This window comes from Arachis hypogaea, chromosome 20, assembly GCF_003086295.3.
Source record: "Arachis hypogaea cultivar Tifrunner chromosome 20, arahy.Tifrunner.gnm2.J5K5, whole genome shotgun sequence".
Classification (NCBI taxonomy): Eukaryota; Viridiplantae; Streptophyta; class Magnoliopsida; order Fabales; family Fabaceae; genus Arachis; species Arachis hypogaea.
The window spans coordinates 17,712,788-17,732,725 of NC_092055.1; the positions used below are offsets into that span (position 1 = coordinate 17,712,788).

The 19,938-nt window shown below is 34.4% G+C and overlaps 1 protein-coding gene across 32 annotated transcripts; it reads left to right on the forward strand.

The window, feature by feature from the left end:
- The first annotated feature begins 3,421 nt into the window (after positions 1-3,421).
- Positions 3,422-12,953, forward strand: LOC112784894 (uncharacterized). Of its 32 annotated transcripts, none has more exons than XR_011879238.1 (6): positions 3,430-3,683; positions 5,611-6,124; positions 6,691-7,203; positions 8,357-8,596; positions 8,758-9,196; positions 10,370-10,657. XR_011879238.1 is itself a non-coding variant. In XM_029296529.2 (4 exons), the coding sequence occupies exons 2-4, from the start codon at positions 5,870-5,872 to the stop codon at positions 8,591-8,593; spliced, it is 1,005 nt and encodes a 334-aa protein (XP_029152362.1). In that variant the 5' UTR covers positions 3,422-3,683; positions 5,614-5,869; the 3' UTR covers positions 8,594-8,741. The 32 variants fall into 32 exon arrangements, 8 of the variants coding, with proteins under 8 accessions (XP_029152362.1, XP_072087445.1, XP_072087449.1 ...); XR_011879234.1 differs by having other exon boundaries at positions 8,767-9,196; XR_003816576.2 differs by having other exon boundaries at positions 5,614-6,124.
- Positions 12,954-19,938: the final 6,985 nt, after the last annotated feature.

Below are 19,938 nucleotides of genomic sequence, written 5' to 3' on the forward strand. Positions count from 1 at the left end.
TTAATTAACCTCTAACTATGGAGAAACGTCAAGTGAATGAATCAATTTGATTTCTCAGGTCCTAGTCAACTCATAAGGAAAGACTAGCTTTAGAGGGATCCAAATTAACCAGCAAACATAACAATTATCAATCAACAAAGGAGTTTGATAACTCAAGCGTCTCCAATTACTCAACCAAAGCCAAAAGAGAGAAATCTAAATTAAATTGAAAGCATCAATAACATAGATCTAAAATACCTCAAATTGCATTAAATAGAAAATCAAATTAAACATAAGAATTCATAAACCAAATAGCAACATAAAGTAATCAATAGAGGAAATAGATAAACTAGAATACTAAGACAAATAAAAGTAGAAGAGAAACTATTAAACTAAGAAAAGCTAATCCTAAAATCCTAAAAGCTAAGAGAGAGGAGAGAGCCTCTCTCTCTAGAAACTACATCTAAAACCTAAAATTATGAGAATGAATGTTGTGTCAATGTCTCCTGAGTCTCTGCTTGTCCCCTGGCTTTAGTCTGCGTTTCTGGACCGAAAACTGGGTCCAAACTCAGCCCAAAATCGCCCCAACGTTTTCTGCATTTTCTGCAGGTAGCGCATGTCACGCGTGCACGTCAGTCACGCGTACGCGTTGCTGTGCAACTTCGCTTTTCACGCGTACGCGTCAGGTACGCACACGCGTCACTATGGAAAGCTCCAAATCACGCGCACACGTCAGCCATGCGTGCGCGTTGATGCTCGCTGGTTATCTCCTTAGTTTCTTGTGTTCCTTCCATTTTTGCATGCTTCCTTTCCCTCCTCTAAGTCATTCCTGCCCTGTAAAGCCTGAAAATACTGAACACACGGATAACGGCATCGAATGATACGTAGAGAGATAAAAACTACACAATTTAAAGGATTAGGAAGCAAGTTTTCAATTATATCCAAAATTAGGAAGGAAAAACTAAAACCATGCAAATTATATGAATAAGTGAGCAAATAGATTATAAAAACCACTCAAATTAGCACAAGATAAACCATAAAATAGTGATTTATCACTGTCCAACCTCTTTAAAGAGGCCGGGTATGTTGTAGACGCCACCTCTTTCGATGGGCCTTTCCTTGTTATTGGGTCTAGCTTTATTTGTTGGGTTAGGATATGAACAATATTTATATTAAAAAATTATGTTATTTCTTTATTGAAATTAATTAATAAAATTTTACATTAAAATTGACAACATTAAAAATTTTATCTTTACATATTTAAAAAGATATTTATGTAAACTGGTTAAAAAATAAAATTTTATTTTCATAAACATCTTCATATAAACATAAAATTTATAGTGATAGAAAAAAAACCAATAAAAATATAGTCAATTTAGTTTTAAAATTTAAGATTGAACAAGTATATTTGTTGAATTTTTTTGTTTAGTACTGAGTAGGTAACAACTGAATTAAAATAATTATGGTGAATAACAGATTAACTATTAGTCTTATTTTTTAATAGTAGATCCATATAGATGCAATTAATTATTTTAAGATAGTAATGTATTTCATATTTGATATTATATAAAAATAAATTATTGAATTAATAAAAAATTAAATAACTAAAACGTGCATTTAATAAAAATATAATTTTATATTTTAAAATATTAAAAAATATATTTTAAAAATAGGCCAAATAAATATATTTTTATTATTTTCAACATTTAAAAATAAATTATCTTTTTAAAAAAAATTTAAATATGAAAAATTGAAAATAAAAATTATTTTTAAAAAATAAAAATAGAAAACGAAATCTAAATCTCTTCTTAAGAACTTCCTTCTCTCTTTTGTAAAACATCTTGAAAAAATTTTTATTGTTTAAGTAGGAAGATTCAATATGATCATTCCCTATCCATACTAATCTTCTAATATAAGTTATTTCTGTTTTTTCGAAAAAAGATACAAAAAAGAAAAAAATCAGCATTGCATGACAAAGGAACTAAGTGTTCCAGGAAAAAGTTGGTTATTGTTGGAAACTAGACTGGGAATGGCGTTTCGCAGACACCACCACAGATATGGTCAAATTTGCAGGCGTCACGACAGGTGTGGTCCATTTCCCGTGCGACAGCAGAGAAATGGTCGCCGCTCTATTTTATAAGAGTCCCATTTCGCAAGTGTTAGTAGCCAGGTCTAAAAAGGTGATTTCACTCTCCAATTCGCAGGTGCTATGGCTGAAATGTTGTGCAATTTTATTTCGTTGGCGCTAACGGCGAAATGGCCCTGCGCATTTTGGTGACAAATTTTTTCATACGTATTTAAAGAAATAATCATTTTATTTTATTTATTTATATAAAAATACCTAGAATTTGTATATAATAGGGTTGTTTATAACACAACTAATTGTTCGTAATTTGAAATTGTGTATAGATTTAATCATTTAACTCTACTTGATTTATTGCATATGTCTAATATACTTTTTTTAAGCATAAGGATGCATAAGTTAAAGTTGATTATGTACTTAAATTGCATGAGAAAGTTAAGGCACGTATGGAGAAAAGAGGTGCAAGTTATCCAAAAATGTTAAAAAGGGGCGAAGAAAAGGTTGTCTTTGAACTAGGAAATGGGTGTGACTTTTTTTAAGGAAGGAAAGATTTTCGGAGCAAAGAAAATCTAAGTTGTAACCAAGGGAGTTGGACCATTTCAAGTCTTAGAGAGAATCAATGACAATGCTTAAAATATTGATTTTCTTAGTGATTATAATGTTGATGCTACTTTAAATATTTTTAATTTGTCTCCTTTTGAAGTAGATGATAAAGTATCAGATTTGAGGACAAATTCTGCTAAAGAAGGAAATGATGCAGACACAATCAAACTTAATGATAGCATGAGCATTGACAACACAATTGGACTTGATTAAGGAAGAGAAATACACAGATTAGGTGGGACTATGACAAAAGAAAGAGTAAGAGAAAAAATAATAAAGTAATATTCTGAAAATCGGTTCGAACAGACCGGTCGAACTGGTCGAATCGGGAACCGCTGTTAAATACGGTTCGGACAGATAGTAAAACCGTCAATTTTAAAAACCGAAGTTGAACCGCTGAATCGGCCGGAAACCGGTCGGTCGAACCGAACCGTGATCCAGACGGTTTTTTAAATTTAGGCAAAACGCTGCGTTTTGCATGCTGAAAGGGCCAAAACCAAAAGAGAACCCTAGTCACCCACTCCTCTCCTCTCGAGCCTCAACCTCCACTCTCACCTCTCACCAAGGTTCTGAAAACCGGACCGGACCGGCCGATCGGACTGGTTCAACCGGGAACCGGCGACGCAAACAGTTCGGTTCTCCTCCTATAGCCGCTTGGAAAAAAACCGTCCAAAAACCGGCCGGTTGGACCGGACCGATAACCGGCCGGTTCCCTTAAAGCGATGCCGTTCTTTACTTTAAAAAAAAAAAAAAAAAGAAAACCCGATAACACTCGTTCTCCAACCCCCCTTTCCCCATTCATTCAGATTCACCTAATCACCTCACAGCTCACTCCAAGGACTCCGTCGTCGCCGAACCCTAGCCCTAGGAACCCCGAACCGTAGCCCTCCATTGTCGCCGCCGTTCAGAGGTCGTCAGCGCCGCCGCTCAGTGGTCGTCAGCGCCGCCGCCGTCCCCAAGTCCTCAGGAACCAGTAAGTCAGCAGGTCTCTTCGTCTTCGCTGGCTTCTCGAACCCAGGTGAGTGCTCCTGGTCTTCATCTTCTCTGAGCTTCTTCTTCAATTTTTGATCCATATTGCTTCAATTCTTCTTGGGTCTTGGCTTGAAGTTTGGTTCTTCTTCTTCTTCGGTCTTCAGTCTTCGTTCTTCGGACTTCAGTCTTCATTCTTCGTTCTTTGTTCTTCGGTCTTCCTTGTATGTATGGTTCTGATTGCTGTGGAAATTCGTTCTTTGTTCTTCAATTCCTTGTATCTATGGTCTTCCTTGTATGTATGTTTGGGTTGGTTGATAATGCTAGAAACTGTCTCTGTTATGTGATTTGTATCCAGAACACCTAATAGGCTAATATTGCTGTTTTAGTGTTTTGCTATTTTGTAATTCTAACTGTTACTCTGTTTTGGTCCAGAACACCTAATATGCTGGAAAATTATAACTGTTACTCTGTTTTGGTCCTGTTTTTAATTGCTGATGGCTCCTGCTTTAGGTTAAGAACATGGTTAATCATTGTGTTGTGGGTCCTGTTTTTAATTGCTGATGGCTCCTAACTTGTTATTGTTCATTGTGTTGTGGGGCTCTTTTTAATTTCATATCTGTTTTTCATTGTGTTGTAGTTGCTGGTTTTGCTTTGATTTGTAGTTGCTGGTTATGTTGGTTTTGCTAGCTTTGTTTGTAATTGCTGGGTGAAGGTTTAGTGTTTTGTAATTGCTGGCTTTGTTTTCTAATTGCTGGTTTTGCTGATGGCTCCTAATTTTTTTGTTCAAATTTGCTAATGGCTTTGATTTGTAGTTGCTGGTTTTGCTGGCTTTGTTTGTAATTGCTTGCTAAATTGCTTGTTGAATCTGAATTTGCATCGATTTTGGCCTCTCTTTTTTCTTGAATTTCTGTTGATGTTGCTGCGAGTCTTGGTTCTGTTGATAGCTGAGATTTGGTTGCCGTTGTTGCCTTAGTCTAGCTTTAATCTCTTCCCACTCAATTTTCCAGCAGCAATTTCGAATGTTTCCAAATTGGCAAATGGATTGAGTGCCTTCCATAACTGAAACCATCTTAGAGCTTTCCCTTTCAAACCTCTTTCCACCTCTATGAATCTCTGCTCCTCAGGTGTCCATCCATAACCATATTTCCCATTGAATATTGTTGAGTTATTTGTTTTCCCATGAAAAATGGAAGAAACCTCTCAGCGAGAGCACCAATGTTAGAACTCCTTCTATGAATTAGGGAGAGAAACTCCAAATTGAACCAAGTTCAATATCAATTCATTAATTCCTTTAAGCTTTAATACATTGATAAAAGTCTCTTATCTATATTCTTGAAAGACTAAGTAATTCTATTGGGCATAACTAGTACCCTTCCTAATATTAAATAGTAACATGTAGTGGCCACATGAATATCAGAAGTATGCAAAATCAGCAGAGGATGCTGTTGCTGATGTTCTCAGAGCAGGTGTTTTATTTGCCATTTTCATTTCAAGTGGATAAATGGTTAACTGAATTCAATTTTTGTGCTGTTGAATAAGGCAAGGGATTATGAATATAAATGAATGTGATAAAATTGTGAATATGAATAAATATGATTGATGACAAACTTGGATGTTGGCATTTTATGTTTAGTTGGTTGTTTTTGTTATTTGACTTGAGTTTGTATTTGAATGAGATCATAACATTTTGGTTTTATTTTGGATGATATTTTAAAGTTTATATTAAACTATAATTATGTTTTAATGTATTTATTTATATTTTAATTATTATTTTATTATAAAAACAGTTTTTTCGGTTCAATCACGGTCGAACCGGTTGAACCTATGAACCAGTGAACCAGTAACGAGAACGGTTCGATGACCGGTTCAGTTTTCAGAACCTTGGGTGACACAGAGAGAAAGAAATTAAAATGACATACCTTGTTATTTTTTACTTATTAAATTTTAGCTATCACTGTTGTTCATTGTTGTAGCAGAGTAGCACCAGTTATTAATCCTTCCAGATCTTTCTCAAGGTTTCTCTTCCAATAAAACAGAAGGCAAAACGAAGGCAGGTGAACCGTCAGATTGAAATACCAAGTGGCCATCGAACGGAGCCCTATCACCCACCAATGTCTTCCAAAGTAATTACCCCACTCGCCACCTGACAGCTAACACTTCCCCTTCCACAGTTCCACTTCTCACTTCCCTCCCCTTATCTTCCTCTCTTCAATCTTCATTTTCCTCTCCAAAATGGCCACTGTCTTTAGAACCCCCATTCTCCGGCCAGGTATCCTGCCGCCGCGCTCCTCCTCTTCTTCCGCCGCCGCCGCCACCAAGCCCTCATGCGTTGCCTTTCCCTCTTTCAGACAAACTGCTACCCACAGAAGGACCACTTTGCGGTTCCCTTCAATTCCTTCCCTGCGCTTCACGAAGTTCGCCCCTTTCGCTTTCGAAGGAGACACCGAGGCCTCGCCTCAAGTTCAAGAACCTGAGCTTCAGCTTGAGGTGAGTTTCAATTTGGAATTAAATTTAAGTTCTTTTTTTATTTCCTTTCAAATTTTGTGTGGTTGGGTGAAATTGGAACCTAGTTGAATTTTGGATTGCAAAATTTCTTGGTTTGATAAGGACTGTACTGGAATGAGAGACTTTTATGTTGACTTACTTTGAAGTAGTGTGTATCATACTTTGCATTTTGTGATGCTATATAAAATTGAGGCGATATTCAATGGTAAATTGATAATATATGATAGTTTTATTTTAATTGTTTATGATACCTGAGGAAAGCTATAATTTTGGACCGTTCCAGAATACAAATTTATTTTGGGCAAACTGTGACTCTGAAATTATGAACTTTAGATTGTGGTTGGATAGATTATTTTGAAAAAGGAAAACAAAAATATTCTGGTTTTGTTCTTTTAAGAAGCTTATCTAAGAATCACACACAATGCATACCTATCTTTGATATTTGCAACTTTGATTATCTCGGATAAAGAAAATGATGAGTCAAGAGTTTTTAGGATTAGTTGATTTTCCATCTTCTAGCTCAATTTTCTGGTGAACTCTTGTAACAGGATGGTGCTGTTGATGTAGAGGACAGTGCTGGCCATAATGAGCTTAGTGAGGCTGATGAAAGTGAGGAATCTTCACCCTTGCAAGAGTTACTGCAATCTTACAAAGAAGTGGTAGCTAATAATAATGAAGCCATAGTTGCCGAGCTGGAATCATATTTGAAGTCCATTGAAGATGAGAAAATAGGTCTTGAAAGGAAGATAGCTTCGTTATCTGCAGAGTTATCAATAGAGAAGGATAGGATTCTAAGGATTAGTGCAGACTTTGACAATTTCCGGAAGAGAACCGAGAGAGATCGCCTTTCTCTGGTCACTAATGCACAGGGGGAAGTTATGGAGAGCTTGTTGCCTGTATTGGATAATTTTGAGAGAGCAAAAACTCAGATCAAGGTGGAGACAGAAGCAGAGGAGAAAATAAACAACAGCTATCAGAGCATATATAAACAGTTCATGGAAATTCTTACTGCACTTGGAGTTGAACCAGTTAAGACAGTTGGAAAACCCTTTGATCCATTGGTAAGTTGGTAATCAGTTTATTTTATTTTATTTTATTTTTATTTCCAGGATGTCAAACAAATTTGACTTTTCAATTGAGGAGAAAATCTTATTATCATGTAGGTGATAATGTTTTGTCCAAAAATAGAATTCCTCCTGCCCTCTTTTTTTCTTTTTAAATTTTTAATAGTAGGATAGTTTTGAAACAGTTAGTATTTATTTAAGTTGTGTTAGTAGTTTAGTAAAAAATACCCATACACTTGCCAGTGTAATTTGTCAATTTCATTTGGACACTTTGCTCTTATCCTGTCTGGTTTGTTGGTTTGAGATGAAAATGGAGTCCAAGGTATTTTAATAGCTTCCATTGTTTGAATTGCTTAAATTTTAGTAGGATGGAATGGTTAGTGATGGAATTATTTCCTCCCGATTCCATTACAATTTCCAATTTTTGGGTCCTCCCGATTTGGGTGTCTTGTGATAGAACCTATTTTTTTTATTGAAACAATTAAGTAAAAAAAATACTCTATTTTCCTGTTCCATTACACAACCTTGTGTTCCATTCTCCTCTACTGCATTACTTACCATTAATCCAAACATATTGAGTTCTGTTTGACTTGTTCAATATGATTTGTCTTCCTTGGATTATCACTGATATTTTGAAGTCCTTTTCTCCTTATATGAAAATTATCTCAATGTTTTAGAAGTATATTGTTGGCCCCATCATTTCTTCTGCATTTTGGCATAATGATGTCATACATGATTGATGCAGGCACAGAAACAGTTGGCTCGAAATTCAATCAACTTTTTCAAACACTTAATCAAGCTTATTCAGGTTTCATGAAGACCTGGATTCGTTTTTAACTCGGCAATTCTTGATTATTTTGAGCCAACTTGGTGAGTCTGAATCTGTATGACAAAATTGCCAAAAAAGGAGAGCATTGTAGCAAATTATGTATGTGAATCTCAACACATATTTTTAGAGAACTATTTTTAGCTGGCTGCTGTAAGATTATAGAACTTTGAAATCGCTTGCATCAGCCACTTCATTGAATGAAACGCAATGCGTTAGTCTCTTTGAATATTTCATGTAGTGATCTTCAGAGGTATGAAAGACTGATTGATATTCATGATAATTTTTTCTGATAAATTATAATTTGCAATTTACTTGTAAAAGCTACATGAAGCAATTATGCGCGAGGATTCAACTGAGTTTGAGGATGGCATCATAATCCAAGAATTCAGGAAAGGTTTTAAACTTGGTGACCGACTTTTGCGACCATCAATGGTGAAGGTATCAGCTGGTCCGGGACCTGCAAAGCCTGAGCAAGCACAGCAAGAGGAGCAAGTCGCAAGTGAAAATTCTGAGGCTCTTAAAGAAAACAATGGTAGCACAGAAACAGAGTCTTCTTGAAAGGTCAAAAGTCACCTTTTTGCCTGGATTCAGTTTTGTACAAGTATGTCGGTTAAATCTAGAGGAACATAATGTTGGATGTTACTCAAAGAAATGTTTCAGCCAATTTTTCTTTCAAAGAAAGTATTATCTGTGAGGTTTTGAATTCTGATTTCAGATTTCAGATTTTTCAGCTTTCATGGCCTTGGTAGAGAGATGACTAATTTTTTACGGAGTTACCGGTGACGCAAACGGTTCGGTCCTCCTCCTATAACCGCTTGGGAAAAAACCGTCCAAAAACCGGCCGGTTGGGCCGGACCGGTAACCGGCCGGTTCCTCTAAAGCGATGCCGTATTTTACTTTTTAAAAAAAAAAAAAAAAAAAAGAAAACCCGATAACACTCGTTCTCCAATCCCCCTTTCCCCATTCATTCAGATTCACCTAATCACCTCACAGCTCACTCCAAGGACTCCATCGTCGCCGAACCCTAGCCCTAAGAACCCTGAACCGTAGCCCTCCACTGTCGACGCCGTTCAGAGGTCGTCAGCGCCGCCGCCGTCCCCAAGTCCTCAGGAACCAGTAAGTCAGCAGGTCTCTTCGTCTTCGCTGGCTTCTCGAACCCAGGTGAGTGCTCCTCGTCTTCATCTTCTCTGAGCTTCTTCAATTTTTGATCCATATTGCTTCAATTCTTCTTGGGTCTTGGCTTGAAGTTTGGTTCTTCTTCTTCGGTCTTCAGTCTTCGTTCTTCGGACTTCAGTCTTCATTCTTCGTTCTTTGTTCTTCGGTCTTCCTTGTATGTATGGTTCTGATTGCTGTGGAAATTCGTTCTTTGTTCTTCAATTCCTTGTATCTATGGTCTTCCTTGTATGTATGTTTGGGTTGGTTGATAATGCTAGAAACTGTCTCTGTTATGTGATTTGTATCCAGAACACCTAATAGGCTAATATTGCTGTTTTAGTGTTTTGCTATTTTGTAATTCTAACTGTTACTCTGTTTTGGTCCAGAGCACCTAATATGCTGGAAAATTGTAACTGTTACTCTGTTTTGGTCCTGTTTTTAATTGCTGATGGCTCCTGCTTTAGGTTAAGAACATGGTTAATCATTGTGTTGTGGGTCCTGTTTTTAATTGCTGATGGCTCCTAACTTGTTATTGTTCATTGTGTTGTGGGGCTCTTTTTAATTTCATATCTGTTTTTCATTGTGTTGTAGTTGCTGGTTTTGCTTTGATTTGTAGTTGCTGGTTATGTTGGTTTTGCTAGCTTTGTTTGTAATTGCTGGGTGAAGGTTTAGTGTTTTGTAATTGCTGGCTTTGTTTTCTAATTGCTGATTTTGCTGATGGCTCCTAATTGTTTTGTTCAAATTTGCTAATGGCTTTGATTTGTAGTTACTGGTTGTGCTGGTTTTGCTGGCTTTGTTTGTAATTGCTGAGTGAAGGTTTAGTGTTTTGAATGTCTGATACTCTGATTTGTGATTTCTGAATCTGAAATTAATTAAATCATTGATTTTGTGTTGTTGAAATTGTTGATTAAAATGGATTTGTTATGCTGCTATTGCCGTTTTTTAATTTTTAAGTATGATGTTTCTGAATTTTTGTTGAAATAGTTATTGATTTCAGGGTTTAGAGTGATTATTTGTTGCTGGTATTTAACTTTTGTTGCTGTTAAGTTCTGTTAAGTTGCTACATTCAAACTTGTGCATTGGCCTATTCATCTTCACTTGTAATAACAAAAAGCTTCTTATTTGATGATCTATTAACTACCTCATTTTCTGGTACCATTCCTTTTGTTATGGCTTTAGCTGAAGAAATTGGAGGAGCTGGATGAAGAGACATTGATGCCTCAGAAGACACCACCACCATTAGCATATCCTTGTTACTTGAAGGTTTCTTTAGCACAATAGTTGAAATCACAATCATAATTACATAATATGTTTAAATAATTATCCCAAAAAAAAAAACTCACAAGAACATCTTGAGGTTTTGATGATTGATAAATTTTTATGTTGACATTTAATATTTGAAATTTCTTTATACTATTTAACTTGAGTTTGTATATTAATAAGATTATATGAATCTGGTTGATGACATTTAATGTAGTTTTTTAAATTTGAAAACTATTTTAATATTTATATTATACTATAATTATATTTTAGGATGTTTATTTATAATTTATTTATTATTTTATTTTAAAACAGTTTTTTCAGTTGAACCATTGGTTAGACCGGTTGGACCAATAAACCAGTGAACCAGTAGCTAGAGCGGTTTGATGATCGGTCAGGTTTTTCGAACCTTGGTTGTAACCAATGTTCTGAAAATCGGTTCGAACTGCCCGATCGAACCGGTTGAACCGTGAACCGGTGAGAATTACGATTCGGTTTTATGCCAAAACCGAAAAAAATGAAAATCGTTGTTGAACCGCTAAACCGGCCGGCAACCGGTCAGTCGAACCGAACCGGGACCCGGCCGGTTTTTTGCTTGGCCCAAAAACACTCAACGCGCGTTTAGCTTTCAGTAACCCCCTCCCCAACTCTTGCGTTACCAACCCTAACCCACTCCAAATCTCCAACGACGCAGCAGCACACGCTCCCTCGTCCCTCCCATCACCCTCGAGCTAGCCGTTCCTCTCAACGCCGGCGAGCCCTTTCGCGCTGCCACGGTCCCGCCGGCGCTAGCTCTATTTCACCGCAGCCACTGTCCCGTTCAAAGGTGCTCCTTCTCTCGGTGTCTCCTTTCGTGTTCTGTTCAAGGCTTATAGCTTCGAAGGTGCTCTCTTTCGCCGCCGTCGCGCTCACAGAGGAAGAATCATCGCAAGTGCCGCCGTTTCCTCCTCCTCTCGGTCAAGCCGTCATCCACTTCTCTGCTGCGCCGCTGTCTACTTCTCAATCCTCCTCCTTCCCCTGTCCCAAATCCATGCGGTCAGACCTTCTCTACTAGGCTTTCTAGCTCAGCACGTCGTCCTGTCTTCGTCGGTGACTTCGGTGTTCAAGGCTTCCAGCTGCTGCGCCGTCAAGTCGCCGTCGTCGTCCTGCTGTCGGTGGAAGGTTAGTGATTTTGTTTTTGAGTTTGAGCTGTCAAACCCAAAAAACCCCTAAGCTGCTTCAGGTTTTTTGGTTGTTTCCAATCCAGCACAGCCTTGGATGAGAGCGAAAGTGACCCTTGGATTTCTTTTTCCCCTGTTTCAATCAGCTTTTCATTTTTTTTTTAAATTTGTGTATTAGTCTTTTGTTATTCAGTCTTTTAAGCATTTAGTCAAATATTCAAGTTGTAGCAGCACTTCATTGCTTCAAAGTTCAAACAAAACAAAATTGAGACAATTCAAGAATAAGCTAAAAAGTGTGAAGAAACCAAATCTTTCTACCAAAAATTACTTAGCTAAAATCAAGAAATTTATTTTTTATTTTGAGCTGTTTCAGTGTTATGAATTTGATTTTGAATGTCTGATGAGTGATTTGTGATTTTTGAATCTGAAATTAATTAATTTGTGATCAGTGTGTGTTTTGAATTTGAAATTTGCGATCAGTGATTTGTTATGCTGCATTGCTGCTGTTGGTATTTAATTTGTTGTTGAAATAGTTACTGATTTGTTGAAATAGTTACTTATTTGTTTAATTTCTGAATGCTCGGTTCTTCTTCTTTCTTTTAATTTCTGAAATTTTTGTTCAAATTTTCTTGTAATATTTTGTAATGTTTTGTATGTTTGTTGCTGTTTTGTAATTGCTGGTTGCTGGGTGCTGGGTGCAGGTTTAGTGTCATCACTGATTTGGAATGTTTTATAATGTACAATGTTTGTTGTTTTGTAGTTGCTGTTTTGTAATTGCTGGTTGCAGGTTTAGTGTGATTATTGGTTAATGTTTTGTAATGTTTGGTGCTGAAGGCTGATTGTTGAGTTCAGATATAGTTGTTTATTTTGACTTGGGTAAAGAGACTTATGGTCATTTTTTCCTGCCTTGTATCAATTCAGATGATTATTCAGAGGATGAGCACTTATTTATGTATCTTGAGAAATTGTTCTGTTTGTTATGAGCACTTAGTTTCACCAAGAAAGCTTAGTTTCACCAAATAGTCCTCAAAGCAACTCATCCAAAATGCTGCTGCACAAATCCAAGTCTATTGTCTCTTAAAGCCTGCATGCTCTTTCATTTGGTGAAGTCTTTCTAGCGGTAGTCCACTGCCAACTTTGTTATTAATAATGTTATCAAATTTGTTTATCCAAGTACTATGTTTATTTTTTTCAGTTGGATTTATGATAATTCATTTGATATTCTTCCTATTCTTGTGAGATATTTCTTTTAACATTTTGTGTACTGATGAGGAATTGTACTTGCTATTTTGTAATTACTATTAAAAAAAAAAAGAAATCCTAAAAAAGTAATTTACCACTCCATTGGAAAAATTTCATACTACCCTATACCTTCAACTTAATACTTGCATATTTATAATTTATTTTTTATTTTATTTTAAAACAGTTTTTTTGGTTGAACCGGTTGGACTAATAAACTAGTGAATCAATGACTAGAGTGGTTTGATCACCGGTCCGGTTCTTAGAACCTTAGACTAAAGAGACTTTACAACAAATTATTGTAACTATACTTGGAAAATATCCAAAGCAAGAAGAATTGGAGCCCAAGGTTGTTATTTGGATCATTAATCATGAAGATGCATGACTAAAAAGGCATTTGCGAAATTAATGAGCTGTATAACCCCTTATTAGTTTTTATGTTATTTCAAAGTGTAATAAATGCTTAGTGGAATATTTAAAACTTATTTTCCATTTAGCATCTTGAATGTTTAGTTTTACTAAGAAAATATTAAGTGATTAGCTATTTTCAATATAGTGGAACATTAAAGACTTGGTAAAAAAATTTTACGTTAGTGAATTCTTTCCAATTCATTCTGCCCTTATCCACTCCATCTTTAAATAGAAGTTTCTAGGTTATATAAAATCAGATCATCAATAATTCAATATTAATATTTTATGAAATTTATTCTTTATTTAGTTCTTTATAGAATTCTTTGAACTTATGAAGAGATTCATTCCTGTGACGTTCTTAAGTTTATTAATTTTTTATTGTGGTGCCTTGTCCTATCTAAGACCACACACGGATTAAATTAAATCAGATATTGTTAAATTTTGATTCAATTTGCATTAAACTCATAGGATTGGATTCAGTATCCACATTTTTTATGTTCGAATTCAATTGAAAAATAAAAAAATATTTTTAAAATTTTAAAAAGTGAAAAAAAATTCAAACAGAACCAACTAAAAATTAAGAAAAGGATCCTAAAAATTAAAAAATTTAAAAAGAATAAAAAAATTATTGTAAAATAAATAAGAAAAATATAATAAAATAAAGTATAAATAAAAAATACTACTATCAGTATTACCAATATTATTATACTACTATAAAGATAATATATTAATATTATATTAGTAATATGTGAAGAGAGAAAGTAAAGAAGTGTTTTATATTGTAGTGTATATAAGAAAGAGAGAGAAAAAGTATTTATTTTTTATTATTGCTGTGTGTATTTCTTTTGTCCCGTACATGTTTTTATAGGCATACAAGATTTTACTTTTCAAATTTCATTAATATTGTTTCGTCTATAACTTGCTTCTTTCAATATGGGAAAACTGAGCCGCCCATATTAATGGTCATCCACATCATATACTTATCTTAACACTCCGTCTTAGATAACCATTTAGGATTATACCTCGTTAAAACCTTACCAAAGAAAAATCCAGTGGAAAAAAACCTTAGTGAAGGAAAAATAGTATAATATCCTTTGTGATAGGGACTGCCTCATTAAAAACCTTGTCAAGAAAAATCCAATGAGAAAAAATCTGACCAAGGAAAAAAGAGTACAGTCTCCCCTTCTTGTCGACATCATTTAATGTCTCGAAATCGACGCATCCCAATCTCATGTACCAATCTTTCAAAGGAGGATTTTGGGAGTGACTTTGTGAATAAATCTGCCAGATTGTCACTTGAGCGGATCTGTTGGACATCAATTGTCCATTGATTTTAAAGATCATTAGTGAAGAAGAATTTGGGAGAAATATGCTTTGTTATATCACCTTTGATGTATCCGCCTTTAAGTTGAGCAATGCATGCTGTATTATCTTCAAATAGGACAGTTGGAGCTATCTTATGATCAATCAGTCCACATGATGACAAGATATATTGGATCAAACTCTTGAGCCAAAAACACTCGCGACTTGCTTCATGTATCGCTAGTATTTCAGCATGATTAGAGGAGGTTGCTGCTATCATCTGTTTCGTGGACCTCCATGATATAGCTGTACCACCATATGTGAACAGGTATCCTGTTTGAGATCTCCCTTTGTGTGGATTAGACAAGTATCCAACATCTGCATAGCCAACTAGTTGTGACTTGGATCCATAGGGATAAAACAATCCCATATCAACCGTTCCATGAAGATATCGAAAGATTTGTTTGATTCCACTCCAATATCTTCTGGTTGGAGAGGAACTATATCTTGCTAGTAAATTCATAGCAAATGATATATCGGGTCGTGTATTATTAGCAAGATACATTAGCGCTCCAATGACACTAAGATATGGTACTTCAGGATCAAGGATATCTTCATTTTCTTCTTTAGGACGGAATTGATCCTTTTCCACATCCAAAGATCTTACGATCATTGGTGTACTCAAGGGATGTGATTTATCCATATAAAATCTTTTCAAGATCTTCTCTGTGTATGTTGTTTGATGAATAAAGATCCCACTTTTTATATGTTTGATCTGCAGGTCAAGACAAAATTTAGTCATTCCAAGATCTTTCATCTTAAACTCTTCTTTTAGAGTTTTTATAATTGTTGGAATCTCTTCAAGAGTTCCAATAATATTTAAATCATCATCATACACAGCAATTATAATGAATTCAGATATAGTTTTCTTTATGAAAATACATGGGCAGATACCATCATTCTTGAATCCATTTTTGGCCAGATACTCAATAAGACGATTATACCACATTCGTCCAGATTGCTTTAACTGAGTATAACCCCTGCGAATATTCATTGGATAGTTTAGACATCTTTAGTCCTTCAGGAACTTTCATATAGATATCCCGATCTAATGAGCTGTATAAGTAGGCTGTTACCACATCCATTAAATGCATATGTAGTTTATGATATGCGGATAGACTGACCAAATAATGCAATGTTATTGTATCCACTACAGGGGAATATGTTTCCTCATAATCTATACAGGACCTTTGTAAAAAATCTTGTGCCACAAGTCGGGCTTTGTAGTGCACAACTTCATTTTTCTCATTTCGTTTTCTCACAAATACCCATCGGTATCCAACAGGTTTTACATCTTCAGGTGTACGGACTATAGGTCCAAAGACTTCACATTTTGCAAGCGAGTCTAATTCAGCCTTCATGGCTTCTTCCCATTTTGGCCAATCATTTTTTTGTCGACATTCTTCGACTGATCTTTGCTCAAGATCCTTACTTTCATGCATGATATTTAATGCCACGTTATATGCAAATATTTCATTGACAATTGTCTTATTTCGATCCCATTTCTCTTCTGTAAAGACATAATTTATCGAGATCTCGTCATTTTTACAATTTTCAGGTACCTGAACGTCTTCTGGCGTTAAAATTATATTAGAATTTTGGACAACTGCAGGTGTCTTTACTATGTCTTTTTCAATAGGAATAGTATTTACCTCTTTTCTCTTTCGAGGATTTTTGTCTTTGGAACTGACATGCCTGCCACGCTTCTGGCGTGTATTTGTTTGGTGGCAATTTGTCCAACTGGGACATCAATTCGAATTGGAGAATTTTCCGCTGGTATATAAGATTTGGTTATCCTCTTTGTATCAGAAAATACATCAGGCAATTCATTTGCTATTCTTTGCAAATGTATAATCTTTTGAACTTCCAGGTCACATTGCCCTGATCGAGGGATTTGTATCTCAAGATACCTCACTATAGAGGGAGAATCATATCCAACATATATCCCCAATTTTCTTTGAGGTCCCATTTTGGTGCGATTAGGTGGTGCAATGGGAACATGTATCGCACATCTGAATATTCTTAAATGGGAAACATTTGGCTGCTGGCCAAAAGCTAATTGCATAGGAGAGAACTGATGGTAACTCGTTGGCCTCAAACGAATAAGTGGCGCGGCATGTAAAATAGCATGCCCTCAAACCGAGGTTGGGAGATTTGTTCTCATAAGTAAGGGTCTAGCAATTAATTGGAGGCGTTTAATAAGTGATTCTGCTAACCCATTTTGTGTATGAACATAAGCTATTAGATGTTCAACACTTATTCCATTAGCCATACAATAAGCATCAAAGGCTTGGAAAGTAAATTCACCAGCATTATCAAGACGGATTGCTTTGATTGGATTTTCTGAAAACTGTGCTTTTAATCGAATAATTTGAGCAAGTAATCTCGCAAACGGCAGGTTGTGAGAAGACAATAAGCACACATGTGACCATCTCGAAGATGCGTCTATTAGGACCATAAAATATCTAAAAGATCCACATGGTGGATGAATAATAGTATTAACATATTCTTCTTTTGGTATAAGATAGGTAAAATATATATTAATTTTAAGAATAGTGTGCAAACTTGCACTATTCGCAAGGCATACATCCTCATTATATGTCCTTACCATTTTTTTCAAAGACAAATAATAATAATAAAATGAGTAGAAATACAAATTCAATAATTTTGAAATTCATAAATAATATATTTAAAATTCAGATGCATAAAAATAAAACTTAACAAAAAGTTTATTATTTATTTACATGAATACTTAACAAACTCACATATTAAACAATTCTATCATTGATCAAATAGCCAATATTTCCTTCAGGATCCTCAATTGATTTATTTTACCCATTATTTTTTTCTTTATCCCACTTCTGGTGAGATCCTTTCTTGTGAATATAATTCTTTTTCCTTCCATAACTTTTCTTATTACCAAAACCTTGCCATTTACCTTTTCATGGATAATGATTTGTCGCACTTGCCTCAGAAAATGGGGCGGCGCCAGTTGGGCGCACTTCATGATTCCTTAAAAGTAATTCATTGTTGCGTTCAGCAACAAGAAGGTAAGAAATTAACTCATAATACTTTTTAAATCCTTTTTCTCGATACTGCTGCTGCAGGAGCACATTCGAGGCATAGAAGGTCAAAAAAGTTTTCTCTAACATATCGGGTTTGAGGAAGTATCACTGTCTGTTGATGATTATACCTTTCTTCAAGGTCTTTTCACAGATCTGCAGGATCTTTTAATGTGAGATATTCGTTTTTCAATCCTTCGTCAAGACGACGATGAAGAAAAATCATGGCATTGGCCTTATCCTTTTGGGATACATTATTGTCAGCCTTAATGGTATTTCTAATATCTATTGAATTAAGATTGATTTCAGCATCTAGTATTCATGATAAATAGTTGTTTCCAGATACATTAAGAGCATTAAATTCAAGATGAGAGAGTTTCGACATAATAAAAATTTGTTACCTTAGTCTTTCTAAAAATTTGATCAAAGTCTCGTACTGATAACGTGTTGTAAAATAAATAAGAAAGAGGTAATAAAATAAAGTATAAATAAAAAAACACTACTATCAGTATTTACTGATACTATTATACTACTATAAAGATAATATATTAATATTATATTAGTAATATGTGAAGAAAAAAAATAAATAAGTACTTTATATTATAGTGTATATAAAAAAGAGAGAGAGAAAATATTTACTTTATATTATTATTGTGTGTATTCTTTTTGTCCCATACATATTTTTATAAACATACAAAATTTTACTTTTTAAACTTCATTAATATTGTTTTGTCTATAACTTACTTCTTTTAATATGAGAAAATTGAGACACCCATATATACTTACCTTAACAAAAACCTCAAACAAAAATACAAAATTATACCAAAAATTAAGAAAAAGATCAAATAAATTATCTTTTTTTCATACCAACAAACAGACCCATAATTCAAACAAGAATACAGAAAATTGAATAACTATTTTTTTTTGTTATAACAATAAGACGGTGACTTAGAGAGAGTGAGATAAGATTGGAATTGAGGTAGGGAGGCAGTGAGCCGAAACGGGAGAAGGGATTTAGGATTTGTTTGCTAGATATAGGTTATAGTTTAACTATATATAATTTTTATTTATTTATTTATTTATTATTATTTTTTTGCGGATATATAAATTTAAAAATTAAAATTTATCCATAATTTTCGGATCGGATCTAATCTATGATCAACTCTAATCCTATCCAATATATATCAGTTTTAAGTTCGTTTAATTTTCTATATATTTCTGTTCTTATAATATTAATAGATTCTATTTAATTGATTCATGAAATTTGTTTCCTATTAAATCTTGTATAAAAGATACATTTGTCTAAGTGAATTTTGTTATTCTCTAACTTGAGGGATCAAAGATTAATTCTTTATAAATCTTAATTTAAAACAAAATTTAAATTCATAAGAATTTTTAAATAAATTAATAAACTAATTTCTAAACCAACCCAAATTAATTTCACTAAATTCTAACATTGGAAGGAATCCGTGTGAGATGGTTTTTGAGTTGGGCTTGAAAACTGAATGGAAAGAATAAGATTGTGACGTATATCGACGAAGTGAAAACGTAGGCCCCGCACCCTGTTTACTTGAGGCGGTTGCTGTATTGGCGGATTCTTCCTTTGCATCATTCACAGTTTGTAGATAAGTCCCCAATCCGACGTTGTTCTTCTCCTTTTTCATTATACACACGCTTCACACGCATCTCACTCTTTAAATCATATTTTTCTCACTCTTCATTTTCAAGCTTATCAAATACTACTATAACTTTATAAAAAGAATAATAATAATAATAATAATAATAATAATAATAATAATAATAATAAAATAAATTTCTAACTTATCTTTCAATAATTTTTATTTGTAAAAAAATATTTTCTAATAAAAAATTAACAGTTTTGTTTCTTATCTTTTCGCATATTTGATATATTAATTTGTAATAAAATAGAAAGAAAAATAGTCCCTGATATATTTTTAATGTGACAAATTAGTCTTAATCTTTTCTTTAGTTAAAAAAATTAAAAGTTTAGTTTCTTGTACATGTTTTTACATATATATACAAGAACTGAATTTAACGTCGAGTTTTCTTAAATTTAATTATTAGATTCTTGAAGTATATACAACTTGCAGAAAAACCAAAACGAGAAAGAATAATATATAGAAGACTGGTTGCTAGAGCGAGAGAGAGATTCTAAGTGAATCTGTTTAAGGAGAGGTTCAGTTTGAAATAATAATAACCCACTCTATCCAAACCAAATAAAAAGAAAAAAACG